This window comes from Equus przewalskii, chromosome 26, assembly GCF_037783145.1.
Source record: "Equus przewalskii isolate Varuska chromosome 26, EquPr2, whole genome shotgun sequence".
NCBI lineage: Eukaryota > Metazoa > Chordata > Mammalia > Perissodactyla > Equidae > Equus > Equus przewalskii.
The window spans coordinates 36756006-36779035 of NC_091856.1; the positions used below are offsets into that span (position 1 = coordinate 36756006).

At 55.6% G+C, this 23030-nt stretch overlaps 1 protein-coding gene across 1 annotated transcript; it reads right to left on the minus strand.

Annotated features, from left to right (window-relative positions):
- LOC103551765 (ficolin-1) lies at positions 1-8385 on the minus strand. Its single transcript, XM_008521379.2, has 9 exons — positions 8075-8385; positions 6720-6833; positions 5155-5208; positions 4581-4616; positions 3762-3794; positions 3184-3311; positions 2604-2733; positions 1577-1711; positions 1-480 (listed from the first exon to the last, which is right to left on the minus strand). The coding sequence occupies exons 1-9, from the start codon at positions 8175-8177 to the stop codon at positions 233-235; spliced, it is 981 nt and encodes a 326-aa protein (XP_008519601.2). The 5' UTR covers positions 8178-8385; the 3' UTR covers positions 1-232.
- Positions 8386-23030: the final 14645 nt, after the last annotated feature.

Below are 23030 nucleotides of genomic sequence, written 5' to 3' on the forward strand. Positions count from 1 at the left end.
TCAGAAAGCAAACACTTGAAAAATTTAATTCTTCCTTCCGGTGAGGCCCGGGCGTGTGCGTTGGGACACACGGATGGCAGAGAAGGGCTGTGAGCGAGGGTGACACAGAGCTGAGAGGCAAGGGGTCAGCACGGGACCGTGGGAGCCCCGCCGTTCTCTGGGGACAGCCGAGCTCTCGGATGCAGCCGCACTGGGGGGTGAGCAAGCGCCCGGGTGGGGAGGCGGCCGCGGGCTAGCTGAGCCGCACCTTCATCTCCGACGCCTTGTAGCTGTAGTTGTAGCCTCGCCAGGACTTCCAGTTGATGCCGTCCGCGTAGCTCTGTTGGGGGCCCCCCAGGTAACGGCCATTCAGGTTGGACAAGTGACAGTTGTCGTACCACCAGGCCCCATGGAACCTCTCAGCACAGCTGGAAGAACTCCGGTCGTTGTCTTGGTCCTTGGTGGAGAAGAACCGGTCGTTGTGGGCTGTCAGGGAATCTCCTGCTCGGGGAGAAACAGGGTGGTGTCGGTGCCAGAAGAGGCCCCGCCGTCAGGGGGCCCTGCCTCCCACTCCTCATTAGCGCCGCCCTCACTGGAGAGATGCATCACGGAGCCCCGAGGACGGAGGGCCTGCCTGGGCCTTGAGGCAGAGGGAGCAGAAGGTCCATGACCCGCTCCTGGTCCAGGACCCCCTCCACACAGAGCATTGCCTCCCTCCTCCAGCCATCACCTGTCTCCTCCAGGCTCCCCCAAGACCGTCAGACCTGTTCTGGCCCCTGAAGTCCCTCCTAGCCTGCTCCTCCTCTCTGGGCTCCGTCCCCCATCTCTGGGTCTCCCGGTGAGGACAGCACCGCCCTCATCCGGGGGCCCCCTCCATCTTCAGCCCTGGGAATGAAGCTCACCTCCGGCTCCTGCCATTCCCGCCCGCCCCGAGCCTCAGCTTTGCCACCTGCAAAATGGGACCATGGGCCCTGCCCCGTTCCCTCCTGGAGGGCCCAAGTGAGGTCGTGCGTGTCGGGGGCACACACTCGAAGGCTCCCGTTATCAAATGCCCAGGGAGTGCCTTGCTCGCTGCAGCTCTGGGTGCGACACAGGTAAATGGGCTCCTGCTGGAGCAGCTCTCAGCGCCTTCGCTGCATGCTGGGCTTCCCAAGAGGACGCTCCGTAGGGAATGCCTCCCCAGGTCACGTGGAACGCCTCCCCAGGTCACATGGCCAGAGACGCCTCTAGGCAGAGAACATCCCACAGGGCTCCTGTTCCGTGGAACACAGTTTGGGAACAGGGCCCTAAGACCCCGTGTGGAATGACGGTCGTGTTGCAGGTGTCAGCAGGGATGAGGGTCAGTAACGTCCGGCCCCACTCACAGACACGCAGACACGGCCTTGGGTGCGGGACCTGATTATGTCACTGGTCCCCGTGCCACACAGAGACGTGGAAATTCGTGTCTGCACTTACAGACGGAGAGGCTGGGGCCCAGAGAGAGGAGGCCCCAGCCCAGGGTCACCCAGGGGAGACGGAGCCGGGACCCTGGGCAGTTCTCTCTGCCCCCCAACCCGGCTCTGAAGCCCAGGCCACTCTGCCCGGTGCGGACTCTCACCTGCGTTGCCCCCGACGAAGGCTCCCAGGACCAGCTTGTACTTGTCTGCCTCGTCCGCCAGCTTGAATGACCCGTACTTGGCAAACTGGAGGTTTCCTTGGAAGTCCAGGAGGTCGACCCGGAGCTCATTGGTTCCTGGGGGGAAAGGCTTTCAGGTCCCAACCTTGAGTCCTTCTGCCTTCAGCGAGGGGAGATGGAGCATTTGGGTAAATTCTTGAGGGATGTCTGAAGTTGACATCTAGGGAAAGTTCGACTGGGACTATATGGAAATCCCATGCGGATGTGAGGACCTCGGCAGTGGGTCTATTTCTAAATTCTTCCCTGTATTCCGTAAGCCGTGCCTGAAATCCCACAGTTAGCGCTCCTTTGATGCATTGAAGCACTGCTCTATTTTGAAAGTGTAAATTCTCCTGCAGATGATTAAGCTACTAACATGATGGGTTGAGAAACTATTGTAGTTTCTTTTTTAAGAATTTGAGGCCTGTGAGCGGATGCCTTCCCGGTCGCCAGGGGGTAGTGGATGCAGGAAAAAAAGGGTCTACAATGTGGCACTTCACCTCGGGACCAGCGGAGAAGCTAATCCTGTGGGATAGAGAAATGGGGGTACAGTCCTCTCTCTCTTGGGGTGCGTGTGGCTGTGTGGGGACTGTCACATGTGCTGGCCGGGGGAGGCCAGGGAGGGGTCACAGTAGGGCTAAGATCCCAGTTTCAAGACCGACAGTCTGAAGTGGCAGGGGGCTAACCCGAGACCTCACGGCCTCCTTCTCACGCCGTCCTCTCGGCAGGTATAACTGGCCCTGAGGCCGGAAGAGGTCTTCACCCCAAGAATCCCAATTCCTCTGATTCTAACATTTAGAGAGTCTAAGAGAACACACGTCCTAGGTTGTCACAGTTGTTCTGCTCTGAGAGTTAACCCCGTGGGTCAAGGAGGAGCAGGGTCTTCTGTCCCAAATGGCCCAAGTCTAAGGTCAGGGGCATGTGGATTTCAGAACCCCAAGACCACCAAAGCCCCCGGCGCGGGCCCTACCCTGGGCGGTCAGGGCGTGGATGTTGTTGTTCCCCAGCCAGAACTCTCCCAGCTGACTGCCAAAGCCCCGCTTATACGCTGCCCAGTCCCGGAAGAAGTCCACGGAGCCGTCGCTCCTTCGCTGGAAGACCTGTGGAGGACGACAGGGCTCGGGAGACCAGGGCAGCCCCCGGGGACCTCGGCCACACTTGGGAGCAACATTTATAGCTCACAGAGCATCCTGGGCCCAGACCCCAGGGCCTGTCAGGAGCGTGCCCACATGTGACCAAGGAGGAAATGCAGACTCAGAGAGGGTAGGCGACAAGCTCAAAGCCACACAGCTGGAGAGTAGCAGGCTTCCCTCCTGGCCTCACCCCAGGGCCTGGACTCCCTCCCACATGGGTTCACCACCCACCCGCATTTCCCGTTCTCCCCGTCCTCAGTGAAAGGAAAGGGCCAGCCCGGGGCTGCAGGGGCACACATTTTCATGAAGGCCACAGAGAGAGTTCTCCGCCAGGTGTAGAACCCGGTCTGTGAGAGTCCCAGGCACTGCCCCCTCTGCCCAAGGGCCACGCTGCGTCTCGGAGATCCTGACACTCACCGTCCACCCCCCGCCATCCGTGTCCATGTCGCACAGCACAGTCAGGGGCCGGCAGTCACGCAGGTAGATGGTGTGCCAGCCGCTGAGAGTCTGGCCACCGGTGAGCAGCTCCTTGCAGTTCCGAGGTCCTGGGGACGGAACCCGGGAAATGGATTCTGGGACAGGGAGCCCTGGGCAGGGCGGGTGCAGGGGAGGGGCAGGAGGGAGAAGCAGGCACAGGGGGCATCCACATGGGTGGAGGGGGACTCCGAGGCCCGGGGCAGAGGTGCGGCCCTCCAAGGCCACCCAGTTGTGATGGCCAAGCCCGGTCCCCCTGCCATCCCCACCTCCCGGGCTGCCCCCACCTTAGTCCCCAGGCACCTAGCCTTCCAGGGAATATTATAAGCTCCTTCAGCAGAATTACTATGGAATATTCTAGAGTTATCCAGGCGATAGATGCCTATTACTTGAGTAATTGAGGGAGTAAAATATGTGTAGACACTGTATTGTCCTTGGGCTTTGGAACTTGAGCCTGTGCTGCTGGCCAGCGGGGAGCAGGTCCAGGCTCAGGTACCCAGGTCAGTGGTGTGGTCAGTCACCTGTGGCACACATTTGAGGCTGCCCAGGGTCTCCTGTGTGGGTACAGAGGACACACATGTCACAAGTCTGCAGATCAGAGTACCTGACCCCTCCAGCCCCAGTTGCTCCACGGACATTGAAAGGAGAATGGAGACAATTATCCAGATCCTTCCAGGTGGGATGGGATCCCTTTCTGATGGGTGGCTCCTAGACTCTACTTCTCTGGAGCGTGTAGGGCAAACCTTCATTTGCTTGGCCCCCTCCTGCCTCTGGCTTTGCCCGCAGGGGACGGGGACAGTCAGCACCATCGCTCGGGGGCACTGACTGGACTGCTGTCCTGGCCATCGCGTTTGGCCCTCACGGGCTCAGAAGCAGAGAACCGACCGCTCCGGGTCTGTCACGGTCAGTCCAGCTCAGCCCGGCCTCCCCCTCGGCGTCTCCAGGTGTGGAGAGGATTGGGAGGCGTTTGGTATCTGGGTCTGGGCCCCAAGCTTGCATTTTTTGCTTGACGACAGAGAATGTGACTATGTCTTAGAGTTTTCTGAGTTTTGCCTTTTCTGATTTTTACAAATTTTTTTATAAATGAACGTAAATCAGAAAAAGAATAGACTAAGTAGAATGTCCACATTCATGCAGTCATGTAGTCTTGCCAACCATTGGGTCCAACGCTGGCCGAGGCTGGGCTGTGAGCTGAGAGAACCCCCCACCCCGTTGCCTGAACAGAGGGCACTTGGGTCTGAGACCCTCCCCACGGCGTGGTGCTGGGCTTGACCAAGGCCTCTGGGACCCCTCCCCTGGACAAAGCCTGCCGAGGAGCCAGGACGGCGGGACAGGCTCACCTTTCTCTCCACGCTGGCCCTTCTCCCCGCGATCTCCTGGAGAGAGACACTGGAGTTAGGACCGCTGATGGGGAGAACGACTGGTCCCTGGGACACTGACACCTGCTCTGCTTTTCAGGAGGTCGGCTGGGTGGAGTCCCAGGCTGAGGGCTCTGCACGCTACCTACGCATGGCTCTGTTGGCTTACGATGGTTTTAAAGCGCCAGGTCTCATGGGAGGGGAAGGGGACTCTGGGACTCTTCCCCTGGTGAGGAGGGGTCACTCTGGACCCGGGAACCTGCATTTAGGACTCAGTTCACACACTATCTCAAGGCTCTTTGGAAATGGAAAATATGACGGGGTCCCTCTCCGTCTCTCTGTCTCCCTCTCTGTGTCTCTCTCCTTCTCTCTCTCTTTCCACCCTCCTCCTTTCTCTCTGTCTCTCTCCCTCTTCCCCCATCTCTCTCTCCCTCTCTGTGTCTCCTCCCTTCTATCTCTGTCTATCTGTCTGTCTCTACAGCTCTCATTTCTCTATAGACAGACCTTGGGGTCCCACTCAGGGGTCTTCACTCTTTATCTAAAAGGTGGCATGTACCTCTAGGCCCAGGTGGTCCCGCCTTCCCAGGGGCTCCAGGGGAACCTCTTTCTCCTGCAAATTCCAAAGATACTTCATTGAGAAAAATGCAACCTAAGCAATTCTACTTGAGGATCTTTGCTCCAAGTGGTAAAGACCCGACCCGTCTTGCTCCAGCCCCAGTGGTCTGCAGAATCGCGGCCCCCGGGACTCAGCTGGCAGTGACTGCAGACGGTGGGGACACAGCACCCACAGTAGCACAGGTGCAGCCCGGGCTGGCACCTGAGCTCAGGCCCCAGGGTTACCACTTGGCTTCCAGCCTCCACTGCTCTCTGTGGAGCAGGCCCAGGTGCGTGCTGATCTGACAGAGCTCGACCGTCTGGTCAGGGGCCTGGGACAAGGAAAACGTCCTCCAAGACCCTGTCACACCAGGTCCCCTGGGAGACGGAGAGCCCGAGCCTCTGGGCGTAGTAGAGGTCGGGGTGCAATTACCTGCCCCTCCTCGTGGAGAGAGGAGGTGTCAGGAGCCATGTGACCTCCCAGGCCGGCATTATCTATGCTAGCAGGGGGCTAGGAAGGGCCAGCTCCCAGCTTCCACACACCACGTGGGCCTGAGCCCAGAGCAGGGCCCTCCCCTCCCCCAAAGTCATCCCAAGCGATGGATGGGAGGGTCAGGAGAGGCCCCCAGGCTCCGCTCAGCAGCCGCACATCCCCCAACAGGCTCAGCATCCTGCAGCGGGCAGGGGCAGAGCAGTGGGGCTGGCTCAGCTTGGGGGCAGATTACCCACACCCACCCGTCGAAGCCTGGTCCAGGGAGGTTGGACCCAGACTTGCTTCTCCTCCTTCCTCGGGCAAGAGCTCCTCCCCAGCGTTCCTCACTGAGCCCATCACGGTGAGCACACACAGCCCTCCCGATCCTAGGACTGGATGCGACGTCGCTACCAGCTGCCGTTCGAGTGTCCACACACACAACCCAGGCCAGGGGCGCTCTCCTCAAAAGGCAGCACCTTTGTTGACCTTTTGGTGCACACCTGCCCTCTGTACCAGGCTCGGCGACCCAAAGCCATGCAAAGTGGGCCGCCACCATGGTGGGAGAGGGGCCACACAAGAGGTCCTTGCGCAGAACCCACTGGCGGCCTGCAAGCCGACCTGGATGGAGGCCCAGCCCCAGGCCTCCCGATGGGAGACGCAGGAAGCTGCTGACTCCTTGAGCCTCCGTTTCCTCCTCTGAGGTGGGGACAGAAGAAAGTCGTGGCCTCAGTGTTCAGATGAGAATACGGAGGATACAAGACCAGAGCTCTTGCCAATGGGCACGTACAGCCAACACTGGATCAAGGACCAGGAAGCAGATATTCCATGAAAATATGCCCAAACGTACGCTCATAAAATGCTTCACAGACCAGCTCCCTCTAGGGAATTTCAGAAGCCCCCGTGGGCCTGGGGGGGTGGGCTTCTGACACTGGCTCCAGCAGGGCCAAGACCCAACCTCCCGACCCGGGATCCGTGTGTGGTGTTGCCCACCTTGGGGTCTCATTTGAGAAGAGCAAGAACTCAGTGGAACCCCTCACCCATCCCGGAGCACATACCTCTCCCTCCAGTGGCGCCTGTGTCTCCCTTGGGCCCCACGGCTCCAGGCATCCCCGGGCACCCTCGGAGAATGGTGAGCTTGTCGGAGCCCTCTAGACCTACCATCTTCACCTCTGCAGAGAAGCACAAAGTGCCAGTCAGGGCGCTCGTCCCGGGCCGAGGGCCCCGCAGAGCTGGCAACAGGTGCCCGACGTGAGGGGATCTGCCCCTGCAGTGACCTCTGGCCTGGGCAGATGGCTCTGGCCAGTGTCACCTGCCTCAGCTGAGGGTCAGCCTGGCAGTGAGCTTTTCCTGCCTCTGGTGGGCGCTGGTCAGGAGGGGAGTTGATGCGAGGCAGAGCCCTGGCATCTGAGTCCACGCTGCCTAAGGGGAACCCAGTCCCTCAGTGCTGTGTGTGTTTGGGTAAGTTGCTCAACCCCTCTGGGCTTCTGTCCTCTGAACTGCCAGGAAAGACAGGAATAGGTCTGTGGAGAGGATTAGATTAGATGATGCAAATTTTAAAAATCCTGGTATAACTCAAGGCATTTGAAAAGAGCTGCATCAACAGTGGGTACTTTCAATAAATAGTAACAATAAATATTTACAGGAAACTTTGGGAATTTGGGTCAACGTAGCATTTTCACCCTCAGATCTTGGGTGACCATAGGAGTCCTGAGCCAGAAGATCTCAGAAGGAGTCCGTGTGGGTCCCCTGGAGAGGGGAGGTGTTTAACCCAAGGACACAGAGCAAGCCCCGGCCAGACTGGAACCAGGGAATTATTTGCTTCTTAGATTTGAATTATATTGATCACAAAATTCAACTATCCTCACGAGAGAAAACTTTGAGGAATATGGCATCGTCATCAACTCCGGAGGAGGCTGGACTGACCCGGGAGCAATCCCTCTCCAGGCGTGGCCCATCCGCCTGCCTAGGATGGGGAGGGAGACCACTCTCCCTTTGAGCCCCTGGATCTGCTGAGTCGGACCCTCTGGGGTGAGGGCCAGCAGTCTATGTTAAACCCCCGGGCAGGTGGGGGAGCCCCGGGTTAGAGAACCTCAGAGCGCCTCTCCGGAAACCCATGAGCAGACAGAGACGGTGAAGGGGGTTTTCCTCCTCCCCAGCGAGACAGTCCAGGCCGGCTGTGAGGCTCCGTCAGTAAACCGTGGGCTTGGGATCCAGACCCCAGAAGAAGTCCCTGCTCCTCTCCCTCCCACCAGAAGCATGCGGGCCAGTTGTCTCCTTGCCAGAGGATGAAGTCGAGCTGTTGACAGTCTTCAGAAGACACGTGTAGAGGGTTTAAGAGGGGGCTCCGTAAGTGGTCAATGAGGGGCCAGTTATCAGCTTTCAGGGCCCAGAGAACTCAGGTCCGTCTCACCTGGACAGGTGTCGGCAGTCTGGGCAGGCAGGGTCTGGATGCACAGCAGCAAGAGGAGCTGGCCTCCAGGTCCCAGGGCCATGGCAACTCTGCTCGGCTCCATGTCCTCTGGTCTCTGGCCTCGAAGAGGCTCCCAGCTCTTATAGGGTTGCCCAAGCCCGGGCCCGGAGTTTCTCTGCTCCCCTGGGGACGCCCACTTCCTGCAGGCTCTTTGGTTGCACCAACAGGAGGTACGAGATGATCACAGAGGGTGTTTCCTTTCCCGTGGGCCCCACCAAGCTGCCTGCTGAATCAGGCTCACTTCCTCCAGCAAGGACACCTTGTCCCCAGTCAACTGAGCTCCCAGGATGCCTCTGCCGGAAAGGGTCTGCCTGGCTTGTGGTTTAAGGAAAGCACAGTCTCCAAGCGCCTTTTCATTACCCAGGATCCCCAAAGAGTGCCCTGAGGTCCTGGAGGGTTGGCTGAAGATAACTCCCTCATCTGATCTCCAGAATATTCAGGGTCTGAGCCAGTCACTGACACTTGACATAGGGGAAGGGAAAAAACTCTGGGCTCCTGTCATATGCTAAGTTCTACTTACACCAGCTCCATCGGATAGGAGCTATTATTTGAATTTCACAGGTGGAAAAATTGAAGTCACACAGCTAGAAAGAGCCAGATGTGGTGTCAAGTCTGCCTGATGCACTGAGGACCACTGGTCCGCTCATTAGACCTGAAGGTGAGGACATGCCTTGTCCTGCAAATCCCTGAGGCATCGTCCATGTCTGGTTCTGTGGATCATGCTCAGCCTGAGCACGTTGTGGGTGCTTCGGAAAGGGGCTCTGCAGATGTGTGGAAACGCTCACTGAGGAGACAAGGACAGTGACACATGGGGAGGAGCGGGGCGGGGGGACATTCCTCTGTGACTTGATGTTTCTCTGGCAGCATGCATGGGCTGGCGTTCTGAATGCACCAGCTCCCCAAGTAGGAAAGAATGGTGGGACGGCCAGACCAAAGGTTCAGCAAAAGGAGTGGGCTGTCCAGGGGGACATAGGACCTTAGATCCCTCTCTATCGGGGCTGCAATGATACTAGACTTTGCCAATTTCTGTGCAGCGGCTTCAGCCTATGAGACAGAGGAGGCAGACAGGCTGTGTTGCCTCAGACACCACTTAGCCTCCCTGAGCCTCTGGACCAGGCAGCCTGCTCCCACAGCACAGGCGTGGGTTTCAGGGGTGCCACTTCGTCTGTTGGGGAGCAACGACAGCAGGAGTGCTCACCTGGGGTGAGTCAGGACATCGAGAGAGGCAGCAGGTAAATGTCCCTCAACTCTATCAACAGGTGACCCCCTAGGGACCAGAGTGGTTCCTTTTCTTTGCATTTTCAGTAGAACAATTTCAGGTGAGACGTCAGCAATCCAATCGGATATCCATTTAATGTTCCTAAGAGGATGTGAGAATGAAAGATTCTGTCAAGTTCAAATATCTTAAAGTTGAATCAATAAGAGACATTTGACTTCTGGCAATGGCAGGTGAGGTATTTTGGGTCATCCATCCTACTAAGGAAAAACAGACAAATAATTAAAAAAGGTATTTGCCTGAAAGCATAGCCAAGTGAACCATCTAGGAAAGGGTTACCTTGCCGAGTCAGCCATCTAGGAAAGGGTTACCTTGCCACACCATTGGGTACACCAGAAGTCCGGAGCAGGGAAACCAGGACTTGGGCCTCTTTGCCAGGGGTTTTGCCAATCCCTAAAGACACCTGAGAAGCTGGTCGGTTTCCTTGACAATTTTGCAGTGCTAAAGGTCAAAGGTTGGAGTGTCGGGCCTCTTGAGGGTGTGAATTTGGGCTTGGGATCCAGAAGGGCTGCTCTAGGAATAAGCATGAAGCATCAACAGCCAGCATCTGAGCGTCCCAGGAAAAGCATCTCAGCTCCTGAAATTCTAGCAAGGTCTTCACAGATGCTCACGCCCTCAGGCTTCCAGCTGAAACCAACACAAATCTTCTCTGAAGGAGAATAGCACTGTCGCAGGACTTACGTCATTTCTGCAAGTATATACACATATTTTTGAATTAAATGTTAGAACATTGTAAAATATCACCAGCTTCATGCGGATAAAAGACAAAATGTGCAAGAACAAATAGAAACAACAGATTATAGAAGCAGACCCCCAGAAGCTGCAGACACCAACATACAACGTGATTAATGGTGAAAGTTGAAAAGCATCCTCAGAGACTGAGAACAGACGAGGATGGTCAGAATCGCCACTTCTGGTCAACGTTGGATTGGAAGGCAGAAAAAAAATGTAAAAGGATTGGAAAAGCAGACACAAAATTATCATTATCTTCAGAAGATATGAGTTAGTATGCAGAAAACTCAAGAGAATCTAACATTAAATTTTTAGAATGAATATGCTTAGCAAAACTCAATTGTGTTTCTTAAAATTAGCCAGAAAGTATTACAAGATGAAATTGTAAAAATTTGCAGTAGCAACACCAAAGTTGAATAACCGTGAATAAATCTAACAAAACAGATGCTAGACCTCTGTGCAGAAAACTATTAAATACGAAGAAAGAGACATTAAAGGGCATAAAAATATTTGGAAGGATAGTCTATCCATGTTCATGGATTAGAATGTTCAATATTGTAAAGATGTTAATTTCCCTCTAATTGATCTATAGATGCATTGTATTATCAATTCAATGCTCATTTTATTGCAAAACTTGACAAGATGAATTTAAAATTTGTATAAAAGGCGAAGGGTCAATAGCTAAGATGCTCTCGAGCAGGGACGAGGAAAGCTGACTTGCTCTGCCTGACGCCGATGCTGTCGTGAGACACAGGAATTAAGACAACCTGGTACTGGCTCCAGGACACAGACCAAACCGATGGCACTGAACAAACTGTCCAGAGACACATTTAGGCATACGCTGACCCTTGACCTAGGACAGTGGTGGCTCTACAGAGCAATGGGGAAAGAATAAGCTTTCAGTAAATGGTGTGAACTACTGGGATTTCATATGGAAAAACAAGAAATGAAACTTGACCCTTTTCATAGAACAGAAAGGTGATAGTCTATTATTAGAGGAAGAGGGCTGTGCAATAAAATTAAAACAGGAAACCCCCGCTAGGCTGGCCGCTCCCACACCCCAGGCAGAGTGCTTGGGGCCCAATGATGGAGGACCGTGGGGGAGATGCTTTGCTGTGCCCCGCCCGCCGTGGGCAGCCAGCGGGGTCTGGCCCTCTCCCTCCAGGAGGAGACCACAGGGGGGCCCGGCTTCCCCAGACCTCCGGCAGGCCCTGTGTTCCTTGCTGTTTCTAGGAACTGAGAAAGTCCCAGAGGAAGTCCCAGCTGGTTGACGCTGTGCGTGGGGCGCCCTGTGCTGTGCTCACGTGTGGGAGGAGTGGTGCTGCCAGACCGTGTCATGAGGGGTGGTCTGAGGGGGCTGGGACTCCCACACGCCCGCCCTCGGGGCCTGGGTGCTCCCTCGGAGGAGCCGTCCTAAGGGCTTTGCGGCAGGAGGGCTGGCAGAGTGCCTCAGGTGATGCTCACTCTCCAACTCGCCAAGGACACCCGGTGAGAGCTTAGGTAGCGAGGCGGCAGCGAGGAGGGGGTTCCATGGTTGAGATCTCGAGGTCTGGGTCAAGGCGGGTCTTGCAACAGGGCCCGGGTCAGCAGATCACCACGTCATAGTTTAGGACTGGTCGGCACAGCAAATGGAGGACTTGGGGCCCAGAAGCTTCCAGTCAAACCGCTGATTTCCATCGCTGAGTTGATGGGTCTTTGGGGAAATCCCTGCTGTGAGCACTGAAGTCGTTTGCAGCTTTCATCGTCCTGAGCAAGAGTCTCCAGGAACTGCAGGGCACCGGGAGCAGCAGGCGCGCCCTCCCGCACCTACAGAGAACTGGCTCCTCGAGGCCACCAGTGCTGGCCTCCGTGCGTCTGGCTCCCTCCCAGGAGTGGGGCCTGTCCCCTAAGCCAGGTTGTCTCCTGTCCCTCTGCTGGGCCACCCTCCCGGCCTGCTCTTCAGGTCCACAGGCTGTGGGAAACAGGGCCGCTCGCCTGGCTGCACGCACTACACCTGGGAGTCCCGGCAGGCACCTCTGGCTGTGAGGTCGGTCTACACCCGGAGCCCTTCAGCCGGGGCAGAGGCTGTCAGCCAAGCCTGGAGCCCAGAGCCTGGGAAAGGGGCCCCCACAACAATTTGAGCATTTCTATTTGGCGGAGGAGGAAGCAGGGCTTGCTGTGAAGGATGCCACGGGCAGCACCATGCAGACCTGGGTTCTCCTGATCCAGGCGGTGTGACCTCAGGCCAGACACTTGACCTCCCTGAGCCTTCTTTCTCTTGTGACTCGGGAGAACAGGGTGGATTGGAAGACCCCATGGAGGAAGGATGATAAGCAGGAAGTATGGGGTCTGCGATAGACTCAGGGGTCAGTGGCCTCTGTGTCTGCCCTTCCCCAGCTGGCGCAACCTGCCTCCCAGCATCCTCCCCTCCCGGCTTCCAGCCGTCCTGGCACCGTGCCGGTCAGGCCTCAGTTTCCGTCCGGTGTTTCACAACCTGGGAGGAGGTGCCCGCTGGCTGCTGGGCCGCTGTTGTAAGCTCCAGCCCCCCGGGGCCTCCCACCCTCAACTTCCATCCCTGCCCCCACCCCTCCCTAGGCTGGGCCAGCGGTGCTGCTCCATGGAGGGCTCGGGCGCTGCACCCTGCGGTGGGCCCAGCTCTGCTGTGTGCGCAGAGCCAGGAGGGGAGGCCGCACCACCTCGAGGGGGTGGGGCTCTGCAGAGGCTCTGGGGGCACCGTTCTGACAGCCCGTGACACATTTAGGGGGGTCACAAAAATGTTTTTGATTTCTTTTAAAATCAGAAGAAAAAGCAAATAAGATTCGGCCCAGACTATATTCATTTTTGAAACTCCATGGTTGTAAAATATGACTTCTTCTATTTTCTGTGGAGGAAGGGGCCCACAAAGACAGACGTGCCCAGGGCCCCCCAAGAGGCGCTCCCCCTAGGGACCCTGCTGGCACATTCCGGGCAGCGCTGGGCGGGGTCCGCACCGCGGCCAGGCTGTCGAGGTCAGAGGGTGTTTTTCTCTCTCTTACTCTCACTGGCCTGAACCCTCCGCCTCCCACCAAAAACAAGGTCCCGACCCAGGCTTCCTCAGCCTCGGCCCCAGCGACATTCAGGGCCAGACGATCTCTTGCCCTGGGGATCGTCCTGTGCACTGCAGGATGTTAGCGGTATCCCAGGCTTCTACCTGCTAGATGCCAGGAGCACCTCGTCCTGCCTGAGTCATGGCAACTGAAAAGGTCAGCAGACATTGCCGAATGTCCCCAGCGGGGCAGAATCACTCCCCATTGAGAGCCATGCCCCGTAATTTTGGAAGCTCTATCTCTTCACTGTCCCAAACCTAGTGGTGACCTTATTTCTTGGCCAACGCCTGAGAATCTTACCCGCCCCATGCCCCTCCTGTTCCGCAGGTGTCTGCAGCCCTCTGGGCACCAATGGCCCGCAGGCAGTGGTAGTGGGGAGGACCAGGCTGCGCATCTTGGCTCATGGCAAGCTCGGCGTGTGACCTCAGCCAAGCCCCCTGCATGCTGCACCCAGTGAAGACGGCTGAGAGTGAGGGCTGTCGTGCTACACAGAGGGGACCACCCTCAGGCTTCAACATCCCCCAGGGATGAGGGTTTTAGAGACACTGGCAAGAGGCCCTGATGGAAGGCGAGAGACTGGGACCCACCCCTTCCGAGGATGGTTCCAAGGGCGGAGAGAGAAGACGAGGTGGGACGAGAGCCCTGGGAGGCACCATGGGGCACAGGGGGCCAGCGCATGGGCACCTTTCCCTGGACAAGCCGCAGAGCCAGACCTGTGCCAGGAGGGAACGGGGCCGCTGCCCCTGAACTCCTGGTGACTCGAAGGGCCTGTGCCTCCCACCTGAGCCCTCAGCGCTCACAGGAGCTGGGACTGGACCTTCACAGCTAAACCCCGTAACTCTGAGGGACCGGGTCTTCAGCCGAAGGCCTCGTGGGGGAGATGTGGGTGCAGTGGGGCCTTTGAAACCCCTCTGCAGTCAGGGCTGAACTCCCACCTGGTGCAAGCATTGCTTTCTCTCTACCTTCCTCCTTTCTGCGCATCTCCCCAGCAGAGGAATGTGGTCTTCCACCAGGGTGTCTGCCAGCAAAGGGGAGCCCCCGGAGGGAATGCCAGGCTGCTTTTGGGGCATCCAGGAAAGAATCGGGGGACTCGCACTCTTGGGGGCCTCCTGGCAGGTGTGATCAAGGGTAGAGAGAAGGTACAAGGGTGGTCAGGGGCTCTCCAGACACCAGCAAAGGGCAGTGAACTGGAGAGTTCGTCCTCCAGAGTCCCCGTGGGTACATCACAGCCCACCTGTCATCCTCACCGACCCCTCCCCTCTCTGTGTCCTGACATCCCCACGCTTCCTCCTCTTCTCCGCTGTAATGTGTTCAGTGGATATGTTTTTATTTTAACCAAGTTCTTGCAAAGCACATTTGTGTGTGTGTGTATTTTTACTTTAGCCAAATGGCATCTCTTGTATCTCATTCTGAATTCTACTTTCTCCACTAAGCTTGCATTGTGGGTGTGTGTAGGTGTGTGTGCATGCGTGTGCGTGTGTGTGTGTGTGAGAGAGAGAGAGAGAGAGACTTTTAGGAACATCCATCTTCCTATATATATATATGTCTACATTTAGCCCGTTGCTTTCAACTGCCAAGTCACCCTCAAAGGTGAGCCTCGGTCATCTTTGACCTGTCCATGTTGCCGACATGGTCATCCAGGTGGCCTCCAACCCCGCCCCCCACACCCCACACCCAAGGCTTCCATGCAGTCTCCCTGGGGACCCACGGGAACATCTCCCTGTGCTCGCGCCAACTGTGGGGTTTCCTTGACTGAGTAACAGTGGCCTGTCCTCCAGAATGGCCGCGCCCCCAGTGGCGGCCACGCTGCTTCCCACGCTTCCTCACAGACTCTTTGCTCTCTCCAGCTTCCTAACTGCTGCGGGGGAGTTTGAAGGGCTGTGCACACGTTAGCCTCGAGGCTGTCCTCTCAGTACACTGCTCTTCTGTCGCCTGTGCCCGTTTTTCTGCGATTGGGCTTGCTGCCGTCTCACTGTGTTTTCTAGACGTTAATCGTGTGTTGGTTTAAAACACTGCAAATATCTCCTTCCATTCTGTAGCTCTATGTTAACTTTGCCCTTATAGTTTTTTGAGCTTATGATTTTTGCTTTTAATGTTTTATTTACAGCGTCTTTCCTGCCCCAAGTCCCACCGACTAACTTTACTGGCATCTCGTTTACTGACTTTATTCTACTTTTCGTATGTGGTTCTTGGTTCCACACAGTCTTTTTTTCCATGTAACTCCCCCACATACACAGCTTCATTCTTATCCTCCATCTCGTGTGTCCATTTCTAGAACCATCTACCGAACCACCATGGTTTTCCCATTGGATGTGTGGTGCCACCTTTGCAGTGTTTTAAGGTCCCACACATGGTCAGTCGGGCACGTCCCTGAGATCTCGGTTCCAGTCTGTAGCTCTGTGTCTGTCCCTTTGCAGGATGTCTTCGTGTCTCATAGGATGAGTCCACCTTCTTTGCTTTTCCTTAATAAAATTGATGTCACTGTCTGTGGGCCTTAATCCCTCCACGTAAATCTGAGATCACTTTTGAGTTCTGCAAAAAATTTTGATTGGAGTCGCACTGAATTTAGGGGTTAATCTGGAGAAGCTGACGTCTTTACGACATCAGGCCTTCCTGTAGGAGAGCGCGGTGTCTATTTATTCAGATCTGTGTAAATATCTCATATCAGAGTTTTAAATTTTTGGTTAGGTTAAATTCTAGCTACTTTATGGTTTCTGTTTCTACTGTGAATAGCATCTTTCGAAAAATTGTATTTTCAAATGGATCACTATTGGTGAAAATAAATGTTATTGAGTTTTGTAGGTCCAATAGTCCAACAGACATACCCAATATGTCCGTCGATCCTATTGGTTTTTTTCTAGATAAATCATTCAATCAGGAAAATCTCAATGACCCACTAAAGCGGAGCTGAGATAGACCAGTTCCCCTCTTTATAGAGTAAGAACAGCTCCTTCTTCTCACACACACGCACATGCATGCACACACACACACAGGCACATATATCCCCATGCACACACACACACATGCATGCATGCACATATATCCCCATGCATGCATGCACACACACACATGCATGCATGCATACACACGGGCACATATACCCCATGCGCACACACACACATGCATGCACACACACAGGCACATGTATCCCCATACACACATGCAAAAACCACCAACCTCTCTTCTCTCCAGCTGAGTCCTGTGATCCTGCTTGTCTTGGTGACACGTGTCCCATCAGCTGCACACTCTGGGACGCAGGGGTCAGCTCCTGCCCTCCAGGAGCTCGGGACTGCTTGGGGAACTATGACATGTATTCAGAGTCATGGTGGCAAAGGAACACCTTCTGCCCGGCGTGTCCTCCTTCCAGCCTCAGCGGCTGTCACCTCCTTTCTCCTCCCGGAGTGGCAAGGGGTGGGGGCTTCCGAGTATGAGAGGCAAAAGCAGACCTCGTCCCCAGACCCAGATGGCAAAGGTCTCAGAGAACAGGCCTCCTTCTGCCAAATCAGCTCCTCCGCTCCAGGTCCTCTTGGCTTCCGGCTCATCTGCAGCCTCAGGGACACCCCTGCCCTCTCAGAGCCTCAGTTTCCCCATTTACAAGGAAACATTTGGACCGGATGTCCTTCCAGACCCTTCTTTGCTGAAGCTGGCATCTCCCCCCTCTTGACCCCTCACCAGCTCCACACTCAGACCCCGGGATCCTGGGCCTTCTGCCGCAGAGCTCTGCATGGCTTCTGGTTACAGCATCATGACTGGAGCCTCTCAGGACAGGCAAGAGTGCCCCAGCTCCTGAGTCACGATTCTGTCTGGGGTAAAAGATCCTAAATTCTATAGGAGCCGGATCCAGCGGAAGACGCCCTTGACCACAGGTCTCCGTACTTGAGGCGAAGTAGAACCACGAGAACGCTCGGCGTGAGGGGGATGTGAAAGGGGGCAGCTCCTGGAGCACAGAGCAACCATGTGACCCAGCGGTTCCACTCCCAGGTGCACATGTGCCCAGAGGAAATGACATGGCCATCCACACAAACTCATACACCCGTGTTCACAGCAGCACCATTCATACTAACCAAAAGGTGCGAACCACCCAGAAGCCCATCAGTTGAAAATAAATAAACAGATTGTGGTCTGTCTGTCTAATGGAACACCATTCGAGCATGAAAACGGACGAAGCACTGATGGTCTAAGGAGTATGCAAAGCTTCCAAATATGGTCCAGAAGAAGCAAGCCCACGAGGACAGAGAGGAGATCTGTGGTCGTCAGGAGCAAGGGAGTGAGGGGGACAGAGGGGTGAGCTGAAGGGTATGGGTTTGCTTGGAGGTGATGACATGGTCCAGAACAAGAATGCGGTGGTGGTGGCACAGCTCTGCAAATGTGCTATAAAGCACTCAACTGAGCGCTTTAAGTGGGTGAATTCTATGGAATGTGAATTGGATCTCGATAAAGCTGTTAAAAGAGAGAGAGTGTTGGGAAGAAGGTGATGGGTGGGGCTCTGCCAGCACCCAGGACGCTAGCTAACAGGTCCCTAGATGTAGGGGGGCTGCCCCTGAGGCCCGGAGGGGAGGTTTCCTTCTGCCCATGGCTGCAGGCTGTGGAGGGACCCCCAGCTTTCTCAGCACAGCTGCCTTGCTCCCCATCCTGTTCCTTCCTTTCTCTTGTCCTCCCCTGTCCAGCCCTGTCAGCCTCCTCTCTGCCCGAGCCCCAGGCACTAGGCTTTAGGCGGCCCCTCTTCCAGCTACAAGCCTCCACCCCCACCCCGAGGTGCTCAGCAACCCTAGAGGAAGCTGAGGGTGAGAGCGGGCCGTGTGGCAGGCCCCAGAGGGAAGGACACTCCTAACATCCTGGAGACCAGCCGGGCGGGGCAGCCATGCCTGGGGCTCTGGCAGGAAGCCGCCCTCTCCTGCGGCCCCACTTAATTTCCCAGAAATGATAACACCAAGCAGAGCACCTGCTGGGCACCCGAAGACGGGCGACCGGAGTTTGCAGGGTAATAGGTTGTGTCAGATCATCCCTCCAGAACTCTCCAGCGTCCCCGGGACCCCAGGAGTTTGCACAGTGCTGCTCGCCGAAGACTGGAGCAGAGACCGAATCCCAGAAGAACTCTGCTCACCCGTCTGATTTCTAATGTCTTAACTGAGTTGACAAGCCCGAGAACACCGGAGAAACAGGTCACTCAGTGTCCTTCTCTCGATTTGCACAGATTAGGGTCATTTTCACCTTCTGGAAACTCAGGGAAAGTAAATCGGGAAGTAAGCATTTTTTGTTTTATTCTGGTTTGGGGGTGGTTGTTCAGTTTTGTGTGTTTTTAATCTTGTGAATAGACGAGAAGAAATTCAGGTGCACGTCTCCCCTGTGTTAAGCTAGTTCTTAGAATCCCTAATCCTTCCGCTGTTCCTTGCTCCCGGGAACCAGCACACAATCTGCTTTGCTCTTGATTTAAACAGGCTGACAAGCGGCTGCCGCTTGCTGGCTCGGTGGCGGGGCTGGATGGGGACCGTCATATATAATGCATGAAACGAGCCGCCAAGGGAACAAAGCCGTGTTGAACGCGTGAGTTTCCAGCTCTGGAGCCCTGTTCCCGGAGCCATTGTGCAAACATATTTGCTCCGTGTAAAAGAATGGGCTGAGGCTGCCCGCAAGTTGTTCATCGCAGTGGATTCAGTTTTTAAACCTGCATCAGGACAGGATTAACCTTGCTGAGGGGTGTGGAGACGTAGGTGGAATGCATAAACTAATCCGGGCTGTGCGTTGCTATGGGAGAAGCACGGGGTGGAATTCAATATTTATTGCACATAAATACCTTCTCCTCAGCGCCCCTCATCGCTGTGCAGTCACGTTGCATGGCAGGTTCTCTGCCCAGTGGAGTGGAACACAGGGCCCACGGCTCAGGCCTGGACATACAGCTCTTCCTTCCATTCTCCCAGCATCCTTAATCCTGGTCATCCCAGAGACAAGAGATGGCCGTGGGCAGGTGGGTGAATTTGCAGACTCATGCAAGCACACATCTGGTGACGGTCTGGGTTCTTTCTCACCTTCTACGGAGAGCAGCTTTCTGGAAGGCAGAGAGAACCCAGCCTCGGTCACAGAGGGGTCACCATCATCCTCCTCTGCAACCAGGGAAGCAAGAGACAGGATGATCCAGTAATTCCAAGGGAAGAATCCCAGGGAAGCTTCTGATTGGTTGGCCACCAGTCAATCATCCTGATGGAGGGAAATCGGGGTGGAGCTACTGGGCCACGGCAGGGGACCTTGACCAGGGCTCAAGCAGGCTGAGCAACTGGCCTCTTCTGCCTGGGACTGTCCCAATTTCAGCAAAGTTCTATGTCCCAGAAACCGTTTGGTCCTAGGTAAACCAGACAGTTGGTCACTCTAAGCTCAAGAATCCATCTAGAAATTTCCAAACCTGATTAGTGAGTTGGGTGAGCAAGTTATGACCTATTTCCCAACCATTGCATTTGAGTGATTGCCCCATAAAGTGTTTTAAGAAGAGACATTTCAAAAGGCACGACAAATAAGGATGGAAACAAGGTCAGAGGGCATCCCGTGGCTTTTTCCTCGGCAGAATGCAAAGCCCTGTGTCATCTCGCGGTTGAACTGAAACTGCCTTTTGGGAACCCCTACAGGTTCCTCTTTCAAGTGCTGCCCACCCAGGTCCCTAGCTAACCAGAGCTGCTCAGGTGATGTTTGGGGTCATTCACACTTTGGTATCAGGTGCAACAATTTCCCCACCGCCTACAAATCCTCCTAAGAGAAAAATCAGAGAAGAGGTCCTAACAACTCCCATTCCTGATGGAGACGCTCCTGGGTCTCAGGGCAGTGTGGACATCCAGATATTTTAACTTCCCTTCCCGTCAGGACAAAGGCCTGAGCAGCCTCCTCATCACCCCATGAGCTGCACGGACAGCAAGGAGAGGGAGTTTTGGCCGCCCCGGTCCCTTTGAGCTTGCTGATGGCAGGAGTGGCCCCGGGGCCTTGGATCACCTGGGCATGCTTTGGACATGAGGGGCTGTACAGTGGATGGCACACAGCTGGAAGCACCATCCACGTGCAGATTTCAACCGTCTTTGGTATAAAGGATGTCCACAATGGCATAACAATAGCAGGTGACATTCATTGAGTGCTGGCTGGGATGGCCAACAACCTCATCATGTTTCTTCATCTTCGCAACCCCCTGGAGGGTATCCTCATTCTGCATCTTACACTTGTGGGGCCCGAGGCAGCCTAGTACAGATCACAGAGCTGCTGCAAGCAGGGAGGCGTGGATGAGCGTGGAGGGGAATTGAACTGCAGCTTTGCAAGGAGGGAGATTTTTGTCTTTTCTGGGACAGAGACACTGCCCGCCAGCCGCTAGCATCCTCATGGGGTGCTCCTCCTGTGAGGCTCAGCTTTCAAATCCATTCTGCTTCCTCCTATCAAATTTCTCTGGTTAGCTTGGCTAAAAGGATGCAAGAGATGACCCGATCCCTTGTAGAGACTGAGAAGCTGAACCTGTCAGGGAGGACCCCCTTTTCTTTTGAGAGTGCATCAGCTACTAACTGGACGGTTAGTCAGGGAGTTGACTGATTAAATCAGGACACCTTGTCCCTGACCCTTGGCGGATACCTCTCTCCTTCTACCTCCCGCAACCCCACAGGCTGGAGGAGAGCAGTCTGCAGGGGGCGTTCGGGATCCTGGAATGTTGCCAGGCCCCACCCTCCAGTTTTGTTCCCTGTGGTCCTGGTGGGTGTGGTCACTGATGCCCTCCACCTGTTTCCTCCTTGCTCTCTCTAGGGTGGGCTGCTGTCAGCAGGAGTGTGGGCTGCCCTGGGCTGCTCAGGAGTTGACAGTGATGGATATAGTGGGAGCGGGAACCAGACAGTGATGCACTGAGTCTTCCACGCTGGTCGGCTCAGCATCTCTCTGCCCTGCCCCCGGCTGCAAGTCCACACCTTGGGCATCTCCACCTGTCGCATGTCTGCAGAAAGGCCCAGAGAGGTCCACGGCGGCTTCTCACTGCTGAGGCCAGAAGAACAGAGCCTCTCCTTGCTCACAGAGGGGGCGGGCCCCAGAAGTGCTGACAGGTGTTCAAGGGTGTCCACTAAGGGCAGACTGTCTCAGGCAACTGAGCCGACGGCGTTTTGTGCGTACCCATGATGTGGAGGGAGACTTTGACCCACATCTCCGCACGGCAAGTCTTCAGAAAGGGAAGAGCCGGGCCCGGGGGTTATCGCCTCAGCATAAGCCCAGGACCAGGGTTTCGTCCCTGGGGGCTAGCTGGAGGGAGTCAGCTAGAACTCCACGGGGGACCAAATCCTGGAGCGTCCACGATCCCGGCCCACCACCGGCGTTGGGACGGCCTCTCCGAGAGCCAAGGGCACTCTCAGCCGGCTCAGGAGGAAACAGGAGCAATCCTATTTTTTCATCACAAGCTAAGAGCCATTTCTGCCTCTCCCTGCCCTGCCCTCTTGGACCCCGCGAGGCCTAGCTCCGTTGGAAGCTGCTTTGCTGTCTCTCGTTGTATAAAAACGCTCCTGGAGCTTTGCTGCTGCTGCTGCAGACAGCTTTGATTCTCCGCCGAATTGGTACCGCAGCCTCCAAAACGGGACCAACCTCCCGAGAGCAGCACGAGGAGGATCACTGTGTCGTCTCTGGGTAATGAAGTCGCCACGCAGTTACGGAACACGCATTTTACGATGATTAATCCCCGGGACGGAGAGGATATTTTTCATCTTCAAAGCTCTCCTTGGTTGCTCGTTAGTCATCTCAGCCCCTGGGAATAGAAGCGCTGGTTCTCTTCTCAAGAGTGGGGAAACTGAGTCAGCTGTGCCTACCCCCACCCCTGTCTCCTCGGTACGGAGTGGATATGGCCTCAGTGGGCACGCCCTTGGGGGCATCTCATCCGTGTGGTGTCCGCTTGCCTCTGCAACCTCACCTGAGCACGAACGCCGAAATCAGTAAAAATGTTATTTTAGATGAAAAGGAAGCCGCCTAGGTCTGCTCGGGGCAGGGCTGTCATCGAGCGCCTCTTGCTTTCGCTTTCGGTCATCTTTTTCTCCGGAACCTGCGCATTTTCAGCTCACAGCCTCCCCTGGAACGCGGACTGTCTTACCATTTTCTCAGTGAGCAGTTTAAAGGAAAGTGCTGTTTGGCTCCCAAATGCCTTTCTTTCCAGTTGGGACGAGCTGCTATACATACGGCACATCCTGTTTTGCATTCAAATTGTTGTGAAAGTTTAAGGCTGTAAATAATGTTCTCCCGGTGCTCAAGACAGAATTATTATTATTTTTTCCCCAGGTTTTGGGACAAGTGATAAATTAAACATTCCTTTTGCGCCCCCCCCCCCACCCGAACACACACAGCTGGCAGAATATGGAGCTGATTGCTCTGCACCTGCCGTCAAGGATTAAAGGTGACCTGGGTGCCGTCGTGAAGCCTGGGAAGGAGGACTAGACTGAGCCGGGGCGGGCGGGCGTCCTCAGTGCGTGGGAGGGGTGCTTTTCTGGAGTGGGGCTTCTGGTTCATGTTTTCTCCGGGCAATCTTCCAATAATGAAGAGTTCATCCTCTGAGCTCCGAGGTTGTCATCCAAGCTAGTCATCTTACACAGGGGGAAACTGAGGCAGGGAGGAGCTTTCTGGAGTGAGCCTCTCTTCTCCTCACACACTGTTCTCGAACACAGTCTGCCCAGGGTCAGACTGGACACCCCCTAGGTGGCCTCGCCCAGATCCTGGGAACTGGAGCTTCCCCTGTAGGTGCTGGGCACAGCTCGCGGACGTGGGAGCAGCCGCTGTGCAGGGGTCCCTCCTGGTGGAAACAAAGCCATGGGAGTCTTGGATACTAAAAGCCCACGGG